The sequence below is a fragment of the Cottoperca gobio genome, chromosome 16 (assembly GCF_900634415.1).
Source record: "Cottoperca gobio chromosome 16, fCotGob3.1, whole genome shotgun sequence".
Classification (NCBI taxonomy): Eukaryota; Metazoa; Chordata; class Actinopteri; order Perciformes; family Bovichtidae; genus Cottoperca; species Cottoperca gobio.
The window spans coordinates 13,842,769-13,864,144 of NC_041370.1; the positions used below are offsets into that span (position 1 = coordinate 13,842,769).

General features: G+C 41.2%; 1 protein-coding gene across 7 annotated transcripts in view; it reads left to right on the forward strand.

The window, feature by feature from the left end:
• ptprub (protein tyrosine phosphatase receptor type Ub) overlaps positions 1–21,376 on the forward strand; it is a 147,002-nt gene that overhangs the window by 74,227 nt on the left and 51,399 nt on the right. For all 7 annotated transcript variants that reach the window (XM_029451266.1, XM_029451267.1, XM_029451268.1 and 4 more), the window contains exons 3-7: positions 545–816; positions 9,321–9,402; positions 12,112–12,227; positions 15,909–16,083; positions 19,909–20,202. In XM_029451266.1, the coding sequence (XP_029307126.1) occupies positions 545–816; positions 9,321–9,402; positions 12,112–12,227; positions 15,909–16,083; positions 19,909–20,202 (939 nt within the window). The remainder of the gene's footprint in view (positions 1–544; positions 817–9,320; positions 9,403–12,111; positions 12,228–15,908; positions 16,084–19,908; positions 20,203–21,376) is intronic.

Below are 21,376 nucleotides of genomic sequence, written 5' to 3' on the forward strand. Positions count from 1 at the left end.
AGTGCATGCGGTCTTCTTTAAAGGCTGTCTTTTTTTTAGGAAAACAACACAGTTAACAAGTAGTAAAATATCAAGAATATCTTTTGATTTAAAATCCATGAAAAGAAAATAACTGACTAAAAACTGCCCGTGGAAAGACGGGCATTGCAGACAGTGTTTTTGTCTGTTTGGCTGCTTTCAATTTCCAAATTTAAAATGATTAAACACCGCCGGCTTTTTAGCTGCTTGTTAACTTTTTTTTTATACATTCCTCCCTGTCTGCCACAACTAGTGGATGACGTCTGTCTCTGATAAACATATGACAGCTGGTGTAGAGGGAACACAATGATTCAAAATAAACCAAAGACTACGATGTTTTTAGGCCTAAAATACCCGATACCTCTCAGTTAGAATATACTTACACTATAATGGCTTGAAAACCAATCATCCTGACCTTTTATACTTTCTAAACATGAGTCTGAAGCAGAAGTGATAAATTGTTGCGAGATGACCCATAAAGTTGGAGTACCATAAATAACGGATGCATTTCTTCTGCTCCTTCCAGGATCCTATATGTTGGTGAACTCCTCCCAGCATGCTGCGGGTCATCGTGCTCAGCTGATGCTGCAGACACTGAGTGAAAATGACACGCACTGTGTCCAGTTCAGCTACTTCCTGTACAGCCGGGATGGCCACAGTCCGGGGGCCCTACGGGCGTATGTGCGAGTCAACGGGGGTCCGCTCGGCAGTGCGGTGTGGAACGCGTCGGGGTCTCACGCCAAGCAGTGGCACCAGATGGAGCTGGCTGTCAGTACCTTCTGGCCTAATGAATACCAGGTACAAACTCTCAGCTTGAGAATCATAACATGTAATGATGTGTCTTTTATTTCATGAGGAGTTGAATAGTTAAGAGAGGTTTCGTGATTAAGATCTACAGACACATGGACCCACATCTTGTTCAGATGAAAAATGGTACACAGTTAGTCTCTGTCGATCATCACTCATTTTTAACCTCGAGGCAAATCTGGTGTTAATTACTACCATTTGCAATTTAATTAGCATCGATTCCCTTGTGAATGAAGCCAACGATAGTGCTCGAGGGCCCTAACTAGGTCTCTTATGGGCATACCTGCGAGAGATTTCACCAACTGAAGACTGTGTCCTGTGTATTCAGCCGACTCCAACATTTTGCATGACATGTCATTGACCTCTCACAGTAGACAGACATTGACTGGCATCTACTGTTGGTGCCTGATGTGCTGTGGTCTGTACACAGTCAGGTGAGCATGAGGCATATACGTCTAGTAATCCAATTTCTTTTTTCTGCAAACTCTGCGGAGCTGTCAAAAAGCAATTAAGTTGACTAGTGTATATTTCATCTTGAACTGTCGATCCCCTCGACTTAATTAAAATCTCTTCGACTCTGCAAAATCTGACCTTCGCTATGTAAAAGATAGCTGTAGTCTGACACTGTTCTATCAACATCACATGATCTGAAAATAAGGTAAAATGTAAAAAAAACGGTATACAGAAACACACAAACATCTCAGCGAAAGCTTTGTTGCTGTCGTCCCTGCACAGGGACATATACAGCATTACAAGCTTCATTCTCATTAGAGAGAAATATCATTTTAAGATGAACAAGTATCTAATACTCTTCTGATAAAAATGGATATTAGTTTGTATTTTGTTCATTCAGAAAGATACAGTATCCCATACGTCAAAGCTTCATGGGATTTGTTGTTGAAGGTAAAGTCAGATTTTGGAAACTACACCTATTCGCTTTATCGCTGAGAGTTAGATGACAAGATTGATATGACTCTTATATGAGCTCGCCAAATATGAAGCTAGTACTAGGAAATCTTAGCATAGCTAGGGAAAATAGGTAGCCTGGCTCTGTCTAAAGGTAGACAGGGGGCGTTCAGAGGACGTCGGGGGGGCACTGGAAGCAATAGTTTAGAAAGGGGGGGCGTTCACGTGTCTTTGGGGGGCGTTTGTGTGTACGCCCGCGAGGTAATTCATAAACACACCCAAAAAATCTACTCCAAAACAATAAATCCAAATCTAGTCAGATATAGAATATAACCGGCGACTGACTGTTTTTCCTGGCCAAGGTCAGGGTCCTTAAACACAACACGAGCGGAACGTGTCATCACGTGGTCACGTCATGTCAAAAACTTAAATATTAAACGAGACGGTCATTGACATCAGCGAACGCAGCATGGCGAGTGTAACAAAGAGAAAGGTGGATGCGGAATGTTCCAGGAGAAATGGACGAACGATTATTTCTTTGTGGAAGTAAAAGGCCAGTGTTTGTGCGGACGCACTTGCGGTCATGGAAAAGGCTCTCGAGCTGCATTACAGCACGAAACATACCAAACTACACGAGCTGAAAGGACGAGTCGAGTGCGTTTGAATAAAGTTAACATTGTGTGTTTTTATACTTTTATTTTTATTTTGCTAAGCGATAAAGTGCTGCTTGAAAAACAAAACAAGCGCCGTCCCCCTCAGCCACTACTGTTCGAAAGCATTAATGTTATTCCAAAAATACACCATGAATAAAACTAATCTGAATTAATGTTAAAACACTAACACTCTGGTCGGGACTTGGACCAGCAGCAGACGAGCTGCACTCTGGCTGCTCGTAGTAGCAGAGTATAACACCTGCAGAGCTAACACCAGCAGAGCTAACATCAGCAGAGCTAACACCAGCAGAGCAAACAGCAGAGCTAACACCAGCAGAGCTAACACCAGCAGAGCTAACGTTATTGCAGTGCTAACACCTGCAGAGCTAACAGCAGCAGAGCAAACAGCAGCAGAGCAAACAGCAGAGCAAACAGCAGAGCAAACAGCAGAGCAAACAGCAGAGCAAACAGCAGAGCAAACAGCAGAGCAAACAGCAGAGCTAACAGCAGAGCTAACAGCAGCAGAGCTAACATTATTGCAGTGCTAACACCTGCAGAGCTAACACCTGCAGAGCTAACACCAGCAGAGCAAATACCAGCAGAGCAAATACCAGCAGAGCAAACACCAGCAGAGCAAACACCAGCAGAGCAAACAGCAGCAGAGCTAACACCAGCAGAGCTAACGTTATAGCAGAGCTAACACCAGCAGAGCTAACGTTATAGCAGAGCTAACACCTGCAGAGCTAACACCAGCATCACTGCTGCTGATTCTGGCTGTGTGTGTTTAAAAAACGCGGATATTTTCGCCTGAGCGCCTCAGACTTGTTATTTGTGCTCGAGTGCAAATTGTTTCACATTTCTGAGGCTGCTGTGTTTAAACCGGTTACAGTTTGAATGTCTGATTGGCTGCAGTCTATGGCACTGATTAAAGTTTGAATCTTCTTAGGATAGGGGGGTGCTGGCCCAAAAAAGGTTGAGAGCCACTGCTCTATGGGGAAACCTCATTAAGTTAAAGATGCTGCTTGCGCCGAGGCTACAGACTTGGGCTCTTTATATTCTGTATTTTCCGGTCTCATCTCAGTACCCACACATCAGTAAACAAGAGTACGGTCAGCTCTTCTAATTGGTGCTTCTGCCAGTCACACCTTCTCTTGAGCTTTTCCCCTCATAAACAGGTTGCGAGGACCCCTGCCAGTGAAACAATTAGTTCAATTGCACAACAAATAATGAGGTTATCACTGTCAAATTATTTTCTTTTCATGGCAGTTTCAGTGTGAATTATTAGTTTTACAATACTTCTGTTACATGTATTAAACAACTGTTGCTCTCATGCTGAATGTTTAACAGTGAGTGAGCTGAATACGGGTGAGTGTTTTTGCTAAGGAGTGTTTCGCTGTTGAGGTGTGATCTCTCTGTTATAAAACAGACTCCATAGCCACTATTCTGCCCTATCACCTCATCTGGACAGATATGTCCTGAATACAATCATACCATGTTTTATCCTGCCTTCTCTTCTCCTGAGGTTTATAATGGGCTTAGCCAGTACTGCACTGAAGAGAGGACACACTATACAGGAGAAGGAGATGGGCTTAACACTTAAATTAGTATTGACAGTGCAGCCTTTTAATAGAACATCTTAAACTGCTAACAACCTCACTTTTATCTCATGTGGGGGAAATCACAGTGTTGAAATGTATTGGATTAAATATGCTAATATTGTGGATGTAGTTAACAGGTTTTGTTACTATTAGAGAAGATGTATCTAACAGTAAGGAATCAAAGCTTTTCCTTTCTCGGTATCACATTTTACTTTAACTCAGCTGAGCTTGCCTCTCAGTACAAAGAGTGCAAAACAAACTGCCCCCTCAAAGTCTCATATACCACAGTTTACATTGCTAATCCCTCTGCAGTGAAAAAGCTCATGACTGTGTTATGACACAGGGTCCTTGTCTTGCAACTCGTCTCCGCTCTCTGTTCCAGAGACAAAACAGAATAGGGTAAATGTGGAGGTGTAAGGCTGAATGTTTTCTTTATTATCATCTTAATGCTAGCTATCATCTAACGAGCACCAGTTAAATGAAAACGAAAACAAAAGAAGGAGAGCAATGGGAATCGTTTACAGCCGGGTTCACTTCAACACAGGTCTCCTGAAATTCACCCGAGACTTTTAGCTCGGAAGCACGTTAGCTGCAGCTTGTGTGACTTTAAATACTAAGTCTTATCCAATCACTTTGTATTTTTTAGTGATAGTCGGGCAGATTTACCCTGTCATTAAACTAGCAAAGCACTCTTTTGAAGCAGAGGTGGAGAATAGGCACTTTTCTCCGAGTAAAATAAATCCCAGGAGAACACACATCACTTTGAAGGCGGTTTTCAAATCCGCAGGTTTTTCCACCTTATTAGATTTCAGGTCATATTAGAGCTCCCAGTTCTTACTGCACAGGGATACTAAATGTCAGTGTAACCTTTTGCACTGCACAGATACAGATGCGAGGTTACTCTAAAGGTTCCTCATGTCACGATTTAGGGTGTAATGAAATACCTTGTTTACAGCACATACGGTTGTTGTTTATGTCTTGAAAATGTCATTGTGGAATAATTTAAAAACAGTGAAAATAATTCTCCGACAAGCACCAAAACTAAGAGAATTAATAGGCCGAAAACCAATTACCCCGATCTTCTTCCCTTATCACTTGACCCTGACAATGACTTGACAAGCCATACTCGCACATCACTTCGTCCTATCACAGTTGTGAAATTGGGATTTGGAGTTCAATGGATTTTGGGGGTGAAAATGTAAGAGAGCAGGATCACCTTGAGATTTTCTCGATTGAAGATGTCGCGGGTGTCTGGTGTACATTGCCATATTTCTCTCTCTGCCTCTTATCGGTAGAAGTGTTTGCAATACCTGGAGAATCTTGTTATCAAATATTAAAGATGTTATCCAGCCCTCCAAGACTGCCAACTAGAGCCGGAGACATGTCCCCCTCCTCTCTTTACCGTCTCTCACTTTCTTCTCTCTACTTGGCCTCCTTCCAATTCCCAGAATCTTCTTCAGACGTGCTTTTCTTCTGTCTTGCTTTACCTTCTCCACATGTTGATATATGTGTATGTTATTCATCCCTTCTTTTACTACATCCTCCCTGTTGTTAGTCGGGTGCTTTTAGTGTAGGTTTAGATTTCTTCATGTAACACTCACATGTCGTGTCAAATTCACATTGATGCACACAAAGAACCACTGCCTGGTAACTCCACAGTGACAACAAGCCTTCAGAAAATCATTGCTCCCTGCCAAGAAATAGTCCAGCATATATCCGCCTCGTACAAAAAACTAAAAATGTTTATACTAAATAATTTACGTGTAAATTGTTTGAAAAAACTGTGAAAATGTGAAAAGGACATGTTCAGGTTTGACTGGGAGTAATGTGCTAAAGGAGGAAGGAGGAAGTATGATTTAGAGGAGCTCTTACACTGTTTGTTTGTTTTTTACCTTTGGGCAGTCAGGCTAACTGTTCTCCCCTTCTTCTAGTTTTACGCATGGGGAGTCAGCGTTTAGTTACCGTGGCCCTCGTCTGCCTGAGGATCTGAGGGTCTAAACCTCTGTGGACATTTTTAAAAGAAACCTCAGGACACATCTCTTTACCTCGTCTCTTACAATAATAATAATAATAATAATAATAATAATAATAATAATAATAATAATAATAATAATAATAATAATAATAATGAATTACTTACTTTTCCATTTGCTAAATTCTATTTATTGTTGTCGTTTTGTTGTTTCTTGTCTGGGCTTTTTCAAAGCACTTTGGGCTGCATGATACATGTTATATATTGTAACGTTTCTCATGACACCATTTTGTTTACTTATTAGTCTCATATCTTTAAAAAACCCCAAAAAGAACACGTTAGATAGTGGTATGCACATCAAAGTCTTGTAAGTGAGAGTCTTCGTGTCTCTGATAATATCTCCTTGTATTTTCCTGCTGAGAGACCTGCCAGTTGATGGAAAAGGCTTTTGTGAAATTCTGTAGAGAGCAAATTGAGATTCCTAAGATTTAAACCGTATCCTCAGACACAGACTGTTATCCTTTGGCATTTTCCACCTGAACAGATTTACTTCAGCACGTGACCTTTTGTCTGTGAATATTTAAAGAGTCATTTATCTATGACTGTGTCTAATGGTGAGTGAAAGCCCTCTGTGTCTAATGATGTCTCCTGACCGGAGTGGAGAAAGTAGAAGAAGCTGCTTTATAGGGCCAGATAAATCATTTCTTGATTTGTATACGTAAGAATTGCTTCTAAAAGCCAATATTGCAAGGTAATGTAATATGTTCTCCTAATGTGCATTTTATATCAGTCATAAATCACTGCGTGTCACATTTTTATTTATTTATTTCTTCAGGAGATCCTGCATTTCATATCTTTTGGAAGTAAAGTAGCCATTCATTAGAATAAAGTACAGGCCTACAGAAAGTTTCATCGGGAAATTGGCTTTCAATAAAAATCTGGGAAGGTTGTTTATTGAAACAAATGCTCTAAATGTCTCCCTCCTAATAACCTCCTATCCTAATGGCTAAGAAGACTGAGGATTAACCAGTAATCAATCTCTTATTGAGTGTTTTAGCTCAGCAGAGAGTAATAACACCTTCAATTAGACTTGCAAGACATTTTTTTCTCTCTTCCTTGTATACCATTAAGCCTAATCAGTGTTTCTGGCTAATTTTGATGTTAGCCTAATGGCATGGCGGTGTTTGCTTAAACAGCTAATTTGAGTGAACATATTGAAGGATATAGTGGTTTAATCATGGCTGTAAATATTGTAGGTTTAGACAGGTTCACATTAAGAATGAAGGAAGGACGGCTGAAAGAGAAAACGATGGACAGAGGATCAAAGACGATCCCGCACAGGCTTTTAAAGAAGATAGACCACTTGAAAAAGGGGGGAAAGTGGAAATTATGAAAATAGGGAATGTTAATATTTAAAAGTGGTGGCTTCTTCCGGCTCAGGTTCCAGCAGTGTCTGGGAACAAAAACGAAAATTGACTCTAGCAGAAGGAGATTAGCCTGAGTGTTGCTCCCTGAGCAGCCGGCTACAGAGCAGGGTCACTCTCCGACACTGAGACCCAGCAGCCAGGACCTTTCCTCCTGCTTTCCCTCTCACCTCTCCTTCTGTCAACCTTAGCCTCCCCTCTCTTCTCTCTGCACGCCTGGCTTTATTCATTGCTGAGCCCAATCTCCTCACATCCCATCACGTTGTGTCTGTGCACGTGCCTCAAGGGGTCGTGCACGGCCAGGGTTGTTGTCACACCAATTGTTACTGTAATCACACGTCTTCTTTCCTAAGGCCAGGGAGTTGGACTATCTGTGTGCTGCTGACTGTGAAAGTCTGGATTTTGAGCCAGAGGTCCCGGAGATGTTTTTGTGACCCTTACATTTGTGGTGCAAACACAAACGGATCACAGGGATGAAGATAATCTGGGTGTCTTATTGGGCTGGATATCAAACTTTGATACTTTTTCCCTAAAATGTGTCTGGTAAACATACTGTCGTACATGTTATACTGTTGCTGTACAACACAGAACATCTTTGGTTTGAAGCTACTAGAACTTGTCTTGATGTCATTTAGTTATACGACTGATACATTTGGCTCATTATGTGAAAAAGAAAAAGGGTTTTGTAGCAAATTCCTTAAAGTGAAGTAACAGAAATGTAACTCGATTAAGTTATGTGATTGATGTGATTTGAGAACGTGTTTGTAGAAAATCATTTTAATTGTGAGGGATCAAAAGTGTCCTGACAAAAAAAATATTAAGTCAAGGTCTACGTTTTAGCTTTCTTCATGAGCCTTCAACCACATCTCAAAGTGTTCTTCAGTGGAGGAAACATGAATACAATGTTTTATTGAGGTGCGTCATGAAGCGCGGTTAAAAAATTTAAACAAGCTAATTAGTGGACTCCAGAGAAACAAGTTTTGGAACTCTCCGCCTCAGTGTAATAACTCTACAAGACAAAAAGTCACCGGTGAAGCTGCTGTAGCTCAGTTACATGACTTTGAGAAGAATGAGCTCCAGTCTTGCATAACCCATTTTAGCTACGCCTGCGTGTAAACACAGACACAAACACACATGTAAAGTAGCTCGGAGGATATAAGACAGTTTGAGTGAGTGAGTGTGTGTGTGTGTGTGTGTGTGTGTGTGTGTGTGTGGCGGCCTCAGTAAAAATCCAAACCATGTAATAGGAACCATGTTGTAATCATTTGGTCAGAGGATTATTAGAAACAATAACTCAAAGCCGGCCTTCGATCAAACGTGTGGATGGGAGACTGTCCTTGGTGCTGTGAAAACAAACATCACCCCTGTGTCTCATAACTCTCTCAGTATTACTGAGGATGGTGATTTGATATTGATTAGGTTTCATGAGAGCCCGCTGCTCATCCAGCTTATTGTTCCATAGGACGGTATAGAGCTTTGTCCTCCCGTGAGTCTCGTCGTGGCCCTGTGCAAGCTGTATTATCTGCTGTTATGGCTTCACAGCAGCCTGCGCCCTGAATGTAGAATGGAGCTCATGACTCAGGCGCCACATTGTGTGCTCCCCGATAAAGCTATTATTTCTCTTGGCCCTGCGGACGGAGGCACAACTTATCCATCTCTCTACTTTTTTATGCTTCTGTCTTTCTCTTATTTCTCTCATTGTCTGGCGTTTTGTTTTGGATCAGCAGATGTGCAACCATGTGGTGATGGGCTTGTTTGTAATTAATGTGTCTGTCACCGAAAGTGAGGCGAGAGCCTTAGAATTCACACAGCCCTCAATGCTCTTTAGAAAATTGCTCGTGCACTTCATCTTCGAGAGCATTAGGTTAGTCACAAGTGTGCGCTTTAGCTGTTCTTCTTATGAGTTAAAATTGTTCATTTACATTCACTTGACTTTTTCCAGGTACTGATTGAGGCAACCGTTTCCAGAGAGCGGCGAGGCTACATTGCCATAGATGACATCATGGTGCTGAACTACCCCTGCTGTAAGTGCCACTTCAATGACAATGAATTGCAATTACAGATTGTGCTGGAGGGGAAAAAAAAGTTTAGTGGCTTTGGGGGAAATATGTATTTTAAAGCGACATGAAACATAAATAGAATGACGGCTGATCGACCTTTTATATTAGTGCTGCAGGTTTTATTGAGGCGCCCTGCGACAACAGCAGTGCTATTAAAACACTGACACCCAAATGCCAACGCTCCCTTCCACCAGAAGACACACCTGCCGTTCCTGCCTCCGGCCTCGTTTGACAGCCAAATGTATTTGTTAATCAGCGATATCTTGAATCCTCTCTCTGAAGACTTTCATGTTCTCTGGCCTGACTGGAAGCTGTTTGTCATAAGTCACTATCAAGTGCAAAGAGGGTTTTTTTCCATCAAGAACTACATTTTCCTCCTGTAGTCCCCTGAGCTTATCACACTCCGTGTACAACCCACTGCTGAACACGAGGGATCATATTTCCCTCCTATGGTCCCCACTGCTTCCAAGTGACATATATAACTGACACCACCTTGATGGATATTTTTCTCTCATGGGGATTCAGCGTTATGTCACTGTTAATATTTATACATCACCTGCTGTTATCACAATTGTGTTTGGAGACTTTTCAGGGATGTCATGTCACAGATGATACCACCAGTCATTTTTATTTAAACGAACACCGGCTGTGAGATTGATTCGTACTCCTATTGTCTGCGTACCACCCTGTCAGTCACCCCGTTTCTCCCCGAGACAGCAGATGGCATCTTCTGAATGCTCCCACTGTGGTCATTAAATAATTAAGACTCTAATTAAGACCTGAGCACGCTTTTATGATGTGGCACGTGGCCAGCCTGCATTACTTGCCAGCGAATGGTGCAAGGAAAGAACAAGGAGTGAAAAACTGAAGGGAAGTGTCACATAGTAAAAAATACAATAAAAATAAATAAAGCTCAACAAGTGAATTCTGGATGAAGCATGGTTGACATTTCTGTTTTTTTCCCCCTCTTGGGTCTTAGTCTTTGACTCCGAAACCAGTGATGCACTTCAATGAAATATTTATCACGCTAGTGTCCTGAGGATAAGATCTGACACATTTAGCTGTATAACACCGCACTTCTTGCCAACTGTAGGGCCTGTTTAGTTTTTTCCCCATTCACACTCATTTCGGTGTTTGTTTATGTTTGGCTCTCAGGCATGAATTATGAATTAACCTTAGGAGGGAGAGTCACCGAAAGGAAACATGGCCACCTGTGGGGTACAGATGTGGGCACTCTCCCATTACTACTTACTGCACACATACAAGATCGTCAAGCCCCCACCCCCCCATCCCTCTAGATATCAACACAGGGTTGTGCAAAACCAAGCAGGAGATGTGTGAGACCCAAACATTTGCTCCCCCCCCCGATGCGTCAGCTCCACTGTTGCGCTGCCATCTCTTCCTGTCAATCATCCAGAGTGACAAGTCAACTTGTTCTAGCCCATTTCTCAGAGATGGCAGGCAGTGCTGCCGGCATTTACCCCGTGATTTGGCTTTGCAAGGGTCTCCAGCTCACTGCACTATTGTTAATCCTGGAGTTGGGTGAGAGGGCTTCACCCACACACTGACTCATTTGCAGCTCCACACACCATGCTGGGACATTATTACTAGGAATGTGTAGGACTGATGCTTACTTACTGTTTTCTTGGGCAGATTCACTCCCACATTCTGCTCCTGTATGAATTTTCATCTAATCTCTCAACCCATACTGTATATTTACACACTAATACACGCTTTTTATCTTATTAAAACAGTACCCTATATTTTATTATTTTATTATTCCAATGCTTATTCTAATTATTTGTGGAGAATCAGCAAGTGGAAAGCAATGCAACATCTTCTATCCCTCCACTGTCAACACAAGTACACAAACACATGCAATTCTTTGCATTTTTTTAACATATATACATAATTTTTAAAGTGACAGCCGAGGACCGATTGTCCATCTATTCTCGTAAACGCGATATTTCAGGAACGCATTGAGGGAATTTCATCAAATTTGGCAAAAACATTCACTTGGACTTGAGGATGAACTGATAAGAATTTAGTGGACAAACGTCACTGTCACCTAACAAAACAGATTTTTTTTCATGTGACAGTTTCACACAAATGTATAATAGAATGAAATCATGAAGTAAGGACATTTTGGACGGACATGGCTGTAAACTGCAACTTGACTGGTTGGCGGAAGCATACAACCATAACGGAGTAATTCTAGTTGTTGTTTTGTTCATTTGTAAGTTAATTTTTGAAAACTGCTCTGAGAAAGTAATATATAATACGAAATACATGATAAGTTAAAGGATAAATTCATTTTATTTTTAAGTTATATGCATAAATATGCATCAGTACAATCGAAGCACAAATGAAGCACAGAGAATAAAAGACTCAACTTTAGTGCCGATTCAAACTTTCGACAGAGAAAATCAGTTGCTGCTTTATGTTTTTGGTGCTCTTTCGTGTTATTGAATTGATTATGGGCAAACGTTGGATAAAGTTAGTTGTTCTCTCGAACGGAAATGCTGAACATTCCTGTTTATGTGTTTAAAAAACAAAAACTAATCCTGGATACAAATTGTATCTTGTGTAGCTGACTGACATTGTGAATGGCTGAAAGGTAATGGAGTCTTTTGATCTCACTGTGTTTCTGTCTCTGTCTGTCCATGTCTCCAGATAAGGCCCCGCACTTCTCCAGGCTAGGAGATGAGGAGGTCAATGCTGGGCAAAATGCTACTTTCCAGTGTGTTGCTGCTGGAAGATCATCAGAGGCTGAGAAGTTCCTGCTGGAGGTCAGTGGTTTAATGATCGACTTTGTGAGTTTGTTGTATTTTCACCTTCAAAAAAGTGAAGGGAAAACTGCTTTTGCTACTTTTCACAACTCATAGATTTTTAGAGGTACTTCAAGTCATGGACAGAGACATTGGCCCCTTGGCACAGGCATGTGAAAGGCCCTTTCCTCTCTTACAAAGCAGCAAAACACCCAAACTGAAAGAGACAAAACAACAGTGCTTTGTGGTCGTTTTGTGTCTCAATGTTGTCGTTTTAAATGTTAAAAGGTTGTTTTGTGTGTGTTTGTAGTAGTTTTGCATCTCTTTGTCGTCATTTTGCTTATCCTTGTGGTCGTTTTTTACGCATCATTTTAACAATTTTGCATCTCTGTAGTCTTTATGCATCTCTTTGGGGTCGTTTTGCATCACTTTGTACTTTGTTTGCGTCTCTTTTTAGTCCTTATGCATTTCTTTATTATCAAATTGTGTTTCTTTGTAGTCATTTTGCATCTCTTTGTAGTTGTTTGATTAATGATACCTGTTGGACGGTAAATAGTTAAGTTGAAGACATCATTCTAAATCGCAACGTGGAACTGATCTTTCTACATGCTGTACATACTTCCTTTTTAAGTGAAGTCTGTTACCCTAAATAACACCGCAACAAGGTTTTCTCTGTTTTTTAATCATTATGTTTGCCAGACGCCTGTTCTTAAGTAAAGATGGTAGACAAAGTTCTAATGCTGTGAAGGCCATGAAGGCCTTGAAGCGTCTTCACTTCACTGCCTTTGAAAATTACCATTGCTTATAAGATCATAGTGTTCTCTGCTTTCTTCACTGCCTCCTGTTTTTATTCAAATCATGTGCTGTGTTTTAGAGATCTGTCTTTTCATCTAGAGTGTCTTGCTCTGTGAAGGTCAGAAGGGCTACGCAGTCCTTACCTCTGATGGGAATAACTCTGTGGTTGGAAAATTCTCCTCTTTATGTAGCCCTGATTAAAGGACCAAACGTCATTGTGCTGTAAGGCTCCAGTTTATTCATCTCAAGCTGCAATTGCTGCACAGCCACACATTCACTAGTTCTGCCAACATCTTACCACCCACTTCAGCTAGCGTTAATCACGGTTGACCTCAGGCAAACCTACTGTATTGTTAAAAACTGGGAGGTGTGTGATTTATGTAATTGAAGCATCCTTGTTCCCACCTCTGTGAGCACTTTATCAAACCAGCCATTTGATCACAACACAAGGATGAAGACAAATGCTTTGGGTAATTAGCTGGCATAACCATATAGGCGCCTGCTGTAATGAGATCTCCAGACCACTGGAATGCTCCTTCACTGCCTCTCCTCTGCCTTTTTACTGTCCACTTCACTGTCTTTTTGTCTGTTCTATCTGCATCACACATGTCTGTCTCAGCCATTTTCTTCATTTGAACTCACATCAATGTTGTTTACTGTTGTTGCGCCCTTTAGTATTCATTGTGTCTGCCGCACCAGCTGCCGCACAGTCTTGACTGCACACGCCTGCCAGATTAACAGATCGTTTTGTCGTTTCCTCGCCAATTAGCTACAGCCGGAATGTTTACGTAACATGAAATGATCTCATGCTTATTCGATTTATCCTGATTTCCCCTGCCTCCTTTTCTGTAATCCAAAGGCTAGGTAAGAAAATAAGGAAATATAAAACATACAGGGAGGATGCAGGACTGTATGATTGAGATTTCTTTCTTTCTTTCCTTGCGGTCACAAGATTAATTGCCCGCTCAACCGTAATCAGTGGGTTTGTGTTTATGTGTTTGTTTGCGAAGGCTCGATCTGAGGTTTGAGTGGCCTGTGGATTTTTTAAGTCCCAAATCAGAAGCACCACAGAAGCCGGGATGGCCTAGCATAACCCAAAGGTCTCCTTGTTAATCCCATTATGCTCACATGCTTTGGGTTCTGTTTAAACTGGCAGATCAAAAGTATCAAGATTCATGTTGACCATTTCACACAAAGAGAATGGCCTGAAAACATGAGAAAAAAAATGTCAGATTTGATGTGTTTTGTTGAGGCTACATGGACTTGACGGACGTTCGTGGTTTTAATGGTGTGGAACAATGTGAGAAATGCCTCTCACGGTACAACAACGAGGTGCATCATACAACATTCATTTGAATCACACTCTATTTTTTCTCTATCACGATTTCCCCCTTTTTCCCACTTTCTTTTCCCAACTCACTTTTGTTTATGTTCTGTTCTCTGCTTTATGCTAAAACCAGCAGTTGTCTCAGTCATTTCAACTGTTTCTTATTTTTGTTTATACCAAAACACAGAGTCCTACATGCTGCTAGTCCTCCGTTAGCCTATTTACTAGACCGATTAAACCTTAATACATCAAAGCCCATCTGTTCCCCAATTCTATCTGCTGAGCAGTTAAATGTTTTAGTTCAGTCACATTGCACACCAAGGACGACTGAGGTTGTAGATGGGCTCCATTAGGGGACAACACTCATGACATGTTTAACCCCCATAATCACTATTGTTTTAACAAGATTTCATTTGACTAAAGCATGTCTGATTGTCATATTGCGTAATTAAATCACAGGGATTCTCCTGCCGTTCTAATTAAATTGCACACAATTGGACAATCCTCCTTTTTAATCACACAGCTTTAATAAGAACTGACCTAGATAGCAATAATTTTGCTTGTTTTGTTACATTATTAGCTTAAAGTCCCAGGAGCACACTGAGCAATAACAACATACAAAGACTAGTTAATAGGTAATGTGTGTTGTTGTGTGTGTGTGTGTGTGTGTGTGTGTGTGCGTGTTAACGGGGAGGTTGGGTGGTGTGTGCACAATTTACCAAATTACTTCTTTCAATAACAAACATTTTACTAATTCATTATATATATAGGCACAGCATAAAAACAAGGAAGGAAGGGAAGAAATAAGGAAAACGAAAAGGGAAGTAGGACAACTACTTTGGAACAATACAATACAATTGAACTGACTTTACAGATATTCACAATAACATAAAACACACTTACTCATACAAATATATTATAGGGAATAGTCTAGAAAAATAACAATTTTCGTTCTTAAGCTAAATCTTTATCACACAACAGATCAATAAATTATTTTTGTGTTCCACATTTCTACAGAGCGTTTTACAAACATGGTTTTAAAATGTATGTTCTCCCCATGTCTTTTAATAACCAAGATTTGTTAAGAAACTCTTATAGTTAAAACAGATGTCTGTTGTGGCCTCGGAGGCCTGCGTTACGGACTGGGGGAATGGGATTTGAAGGATGTGGATATTTACCAGCCAGGGAAGGTCTAATGAAGAGAGTATATACAGTATGGAGTTACATCACGGGAAGTGTAGGATCCAGGGTTTGGGAGCATATGGTTAAGTTTGACATTTGCCCTTCCTGCCAGAAAGGGTCTATTAAACCCAAACAGTCAAGATATCTTGGCCTCTGCTGCTTCTTTTTGTAATTGTGTGTATTTTTGTGTGTGTAGCTATTGCACATGATACACTGTATGAGATGACATGTACCTGTGTGTGTGTGTGTGTGTGTGTGTGTGTGTGTGTGTGTGTGTGTGTGTGTGTGTGTGTGTGTGTGTGTGTGTGTGTGTGTGGGGGAGAGAGGGACATGATGACCCGTCCTGTTTTCTCTGACCCGTCCTGTTTTCTCTGACCCTGTCCTTTACTGCTTTCCAGAGACATAGTGGAGACATTTTAACAACGGCGTCAGTCAAGCACTTGAGTCACCGGCGCTTCGTACTATCCTTCCAGCTAGACAGCGTCCAACGGACGGATCAAGACCTTTACCGCTGCGTCACTCAGTCCCCCAGGGGCTCTGGGGTCTCAAACTTTGCTGAACTCGTCGTCAAAGGTAAACAATATCTCTTTTTCCTGTGATTGTTCTCTTTTTGGTCTTTCTCCCCCTTCTTTTACTTTCATCCCAACCATCAGTTTTCCCTGCTATGTTTTATAATAACATGGTTTTCTGCTCTTCTCGGCCACAGTAGATTACTGCATCTGATTCAAAGAAGAATTAACAAACAGTGATAACCACTAGTGTTACACATTTCAAATTACCCCTACAACATCTTTTTTGCACGATTGTGGATTTCGCAGACCTATTTCAAACGGAATCATTCACAAATCACAAATTGTAAGGTGCTTGACACACATGAAGGCTCTCTGGACAGTAAATGCAATCTCCCTTACATGTGTTGTTTTCTGAGATGGAGTTGTCAAATAGGCTGCCACGCTCAGCTCTTCAGCTTTCTGTCAAAGAGCTGCTCAATTGACTTGGAATCCTGCAGCCCCTGTCATATCATGTAACACAGATGGTGACCTCACTCCCATTACTCACTCCAACTCCACAGTCTGGCAGCACTTTGACAGCATAGTAATGACATGGCTGTGGGACGGTTTGATGGTATAACGAACTCCAGCCCTCAGCAATGGGAGGATGAGAAGGGGAAATGTAAACGATTCCTAATCTCCTTGTCCTCTACTGTATCAAAACACGCTCTATGATGGCAATATTGTTCTTTACGTTGGCCTGTTAATCGATTTGTTGGTCTGTCCATGACTTTGGTCCAGACTGAACCAGCTCAACAACTGTCAGATGTATTGCCATGAAATTTTGTTCAGACATTCATGATCCACAGATGATGCATCCGAATGATTTGTGATCCCGTGACTTTCCTTTAACGCCACTAGCAGGTTGACATTTGTGGTTGTTTGTGGAATGTCCCAACCGCTATTTAAATGGATATCCATGAAATCTGGTACAAACATTCATGTTCCCCATCGGCATGAATTGTAATAACTTTGGTGATCCCTTAACTTTTTCTCTAGTAACATCATCTTCTTCAGAACTTCTGTTTTTGCTTTATGACCTAACATCTGTAAAGCTAAGGACATTCCCATCAGCCTCACCTGTACTTTATGTTTGGTATTGATTTGTAAATGTTAGCATGATAACATGCTAAACTAAGATGGTGAACATGGTAAACATTATACATGCTTAGCATCAGCAAGTTACCACTGCAATTGTAATCATGTTAACATTCATTCAGTTGTGATACTGTACAGGCCTATTGCCCATAGAAGGCCATGATACCATTTAATGTGCTCACATTCTCAACAAATAAGTATTTTACTGTAGTGATTGTATAGATAGATCATCTGTGCTGTCGAAGATATGTGTAAAGCATCCACGTTTTAGAATTTGAAGTTTCTTTGCATCTCTATTTGAAGCATTGTCTTCTGTCATGGCTACAACTTTGTGATCTGTCAGAATCAGCTTTAATGGCCAAGCATAACATACAAGGAATGTGACTCTATTTTTGTTTCTCTCAATGAACTAACACACTAATAGACATACAGCAGAACAAGAACTATGGAGCTTTTTTACTATCTTTATTCAAGAGCTTGTTATTCTATTTGAGAGTATGCCTCCTTGATTTTACATTCAGATTTTGTGACGCTTTCCCCCAAAACCATGCCCTCACTCTCAAAAAGTCCCTCCTTGTGCTCTGCATCTCCTTAAACTGCAAGCTTGCACTCAGCTATATTGTTGTTTGCACAGATTTCCTGCACTCCAGCTTCAGCCCTTCTCCTCACAATCAGGCCGTGCGTGAAACGTCTGCTCTTGGATTTCTCTTCTGCTCTTAGATTGTTTGTGCCACGTGTAGTGTTGACCAAGGAATTGATCTCTCTCGTTGTGGGTGCGTTTCCTTTACAAACACAAAGTTTGGAAATCTTGACAGGGTTATTGCACAAAAAATCCAAGAGCAGAAGAGAAATCTGAGAGCAGACGTTTTCCCACGTGCACAGAAGTAGCCTGACTGTGAGAAGCCTGAAGCTGGAGATGTGGAAATCTGTGCAAGCAACAATATATCTGAGTGCAAGCATGCAGTTTGAGCAGAAGAAGAGCAAATCTATGTGCAAGTAGGGACTTCTTGCACGTGTGAGGGCATGGTTATTGGGGAACACATAAAATAAATCTGAATGTGAAATCAAGGAGGCATGCTCTCAAATTGAAAAGCTCCATTTGAACAACAACGCTTATCCTCTATTGTAGACCTTGGACATGGATGAAGAAGAAGTCTTATGCTTTGATTTGGTCCTTCATCCTTTTCTCCGCAACAAGCTGCCAATCTGCCACAGTTTGTTGCAGAGAGGGTGAGAAGGGTTATCCAAGATGGCAATTTTATATTTTATATGTAGAGACATGGATGTTAACTGCAACTTGACTAGTTGGCGGAGGCATACAACACAAGGCAACAACTCTAATATACAATCAGGACAAAGATGTTGCATGCCTATTGCACAGCTCGTTCTGCACCATGAATAGATGTGATGGCCGGCTGTAAGTCATGTTCAATGAATTACCTTGTAGTCTATGTCACAGGAGCTGAGACCCCGTTCTTAACGAGACTTTCAAATCCTTTCCCCCTACTTCCCTGCTAAGACGAGCCTAATCATCCCCTTAATGAGTTGGAAGCACTCATTTCTATACCGCAGATTGCATGCAGGAATCATGATGAAGCTCAATTATTGGCCTATTGAGGACAGCAACATGTCCACATAATGAATAAAACAATTTCATCTTTCTCCTTACATTATTGTGGCTTTTGTGGTGGCCCCATATTATATTTTGATCGTGAGCACATTTAAAGAAAAAGAAGAAGAAGAAGAAGACATACTTTATTGATCCCTGAGGGGAAATCCATACGTCTAAAGAAATCCTTAATTAAACAGAAAGTAGCACTGAGTGCAATGCTTAGTTTGACAATAGCTCTGTAAACAGAGGGGGGAATAATATACTGAAAAAAAATAACTCTAGAGCTGTGAACTTGATGAGTGAGTTGTTTTAAATCTGGCCCCACTGGCTGCTTAGCCTAAGGCCTAAATGTGGCCTTTCATTATGGATGCAGTCATTGACAGCCCAAAGATGAGCTGCTGCAGGCAAGGGAAGAGGCACAGAGTAGAGGTGAGGCGCTGGTGATGTTGAAAGCTCACAGAGAGGAGGGCCATAAAAGACAGAGGTGCCTCTGCAGGAATGAAGGATTAGTCACAGCCACAGATCTAACTCTGATCTTTTCTAATGCTTTGTCCTCATTTCTTTTGCATTCCCTTCCCTCCTTCACACTCTTGCCCGTGTAATTGTTCAGTGGCTTGGATCTGCCAGTAAGTGACATTTTGACCGGTGTGCTCTGGAATTAATCCTTGGCTTGGCAATCTTTTCCGACAGTGATGCAGAGTCTCCTCTTTCATCATGGTTACCAGCTGTGAGGACAGAACACTCAGTTAGAGAAAAAGATGTACAGCGCTTAATCCTTCAGCTACAAAGATCATGCACATTCAATGCACTGCATGCACAGATGTTTTTTCACTCACTGCTTTGCTAACATGTATGCAAGGCTCTGAATTGCTTGTTAATAGGTATGACTAATCTGCTATTTGAACGCCGTTTCACCTGCTCACATCCCGCAGTCTCTTGGGACTCATTTAGGAGTCAACAGGCTTTAACATTGGGAGAAATCTGTTTGCATACAACTGTTTGATCAACTTAATACGGCAACTTTACCTCCCTAGACCAGGCATCAGTGCCATTGGCCCGCCAGCAAATACTTTTACCAATACAAACTTGTTTTTGAACAGGAAAACGAAAAACACTGCTTTTCATTTCCTTTGACAGTGCCTCCATCCCCCATTGCACCACCCCAGCTGCTGCGCGCCGGCTCCACTTACCTAATCATCCAGCTCAACACCAACTCTATCCTGGGAGATGGCCCCATTATCAGGAAGGAGATTGAGTACCGCGCCAGCCAGTCTCCGTGGTCAGAGGTGCATGGAGTCAACATGGTCACCTATAAGCTGTGGCACCTGGATCCAGACACAGAGTATCACATCAGTGTGCTGTTGACTCGGCCCGGGGAGGGAGGAACCGGCCCCCCAGGACCGCCTCTCGTGAGCAGGACCAAGTGTGCAGGTGAGCTTCTAACACACTGTACAACTGGACAGTGTCGCATAATGCAGCGGCTCCCAACCTTTTTGGCTTGTGAGCCCTTAATATGAAGCGTTTCTTGAAGTTATTAATGTACAATGTAACTAAAGAGGGTTTTTTTTCCAACTCGGGTTGTTTAAATTGTATTAACTTATTTTATTTGTTTAATCTTTGTTCAATCAGGTAGTTTCTTGGAGATTAAGATCTCTCTTCCAAAAGAGATCTGAGAACAAGAAGCATCTACAAGTACACAATCAGCAAAGCAGAAATTACACAAGGAATTAAAAACATATGCAGTTAAGGTTTTTCAAATAGATAAAAGCATCATTACTTTACAAGATTATTATTATTATTCTTTTATTTTTTGAGAAGTTAGAAAAAGATTAGCATAATATAATTTTTCATTAACCATTTTTTTCATTCTTATCCGTCTAATCATCTTGAGACCCTCAGGTTGGGAACCGTTGACCTAATGTGTTATAGTATTGTACTTGACGTCATATAGCATCATTTGATTGCAGGCCATGTTAGATAACCGAGCTTAGAGCGTGAGTTCAGGCAAGTACAACAGAACCATAACTATTAACTACACGCTCATTCGTATAACAGAGTATTTTAACACCTGACAAACATAAAAGTGATATTGCTACTGCAAACTCTTGGCTAGCGTGTAGCTGCTGCTGCTACTTTGCAAGCTGAAAACACACCACCTTTCCACCTGTATGTTATTAGTTTGAAGTTGAATTGTGGAGTATTGTTTACCTTATCCCAAGCAGGAATTTAAAGCAGTATCTGAATCTTGTAGTATGTTGTCATGTTACAGGCTACAACAGTCTATTCACTCTATTCCTGTTTTGTGTTTGTCTCACCAAATATGAGATATTTCTTTTTTTTTGTGCAGAGACATTTCTCTGAAAGCAGCCATTATGCAGTGTGTAGTGCTCAGGGGAATTGAAGTGTACACTGTTTAGGTGATGCAGTCCCCCAGAGCCCTGGATCAGTGTGTTGAATCTGGCTGTTTGGTGGAAACCACAAGCATGGGGCAGCAGGGTCTTCAATGCAACCTGTACCAGGATGCTGTCTCTGTGATTTTCTAAATTGCACTGGTTTATACATTTAATCTGGATTAAAATAAGACCGATGAATTCTCTGAACTTAA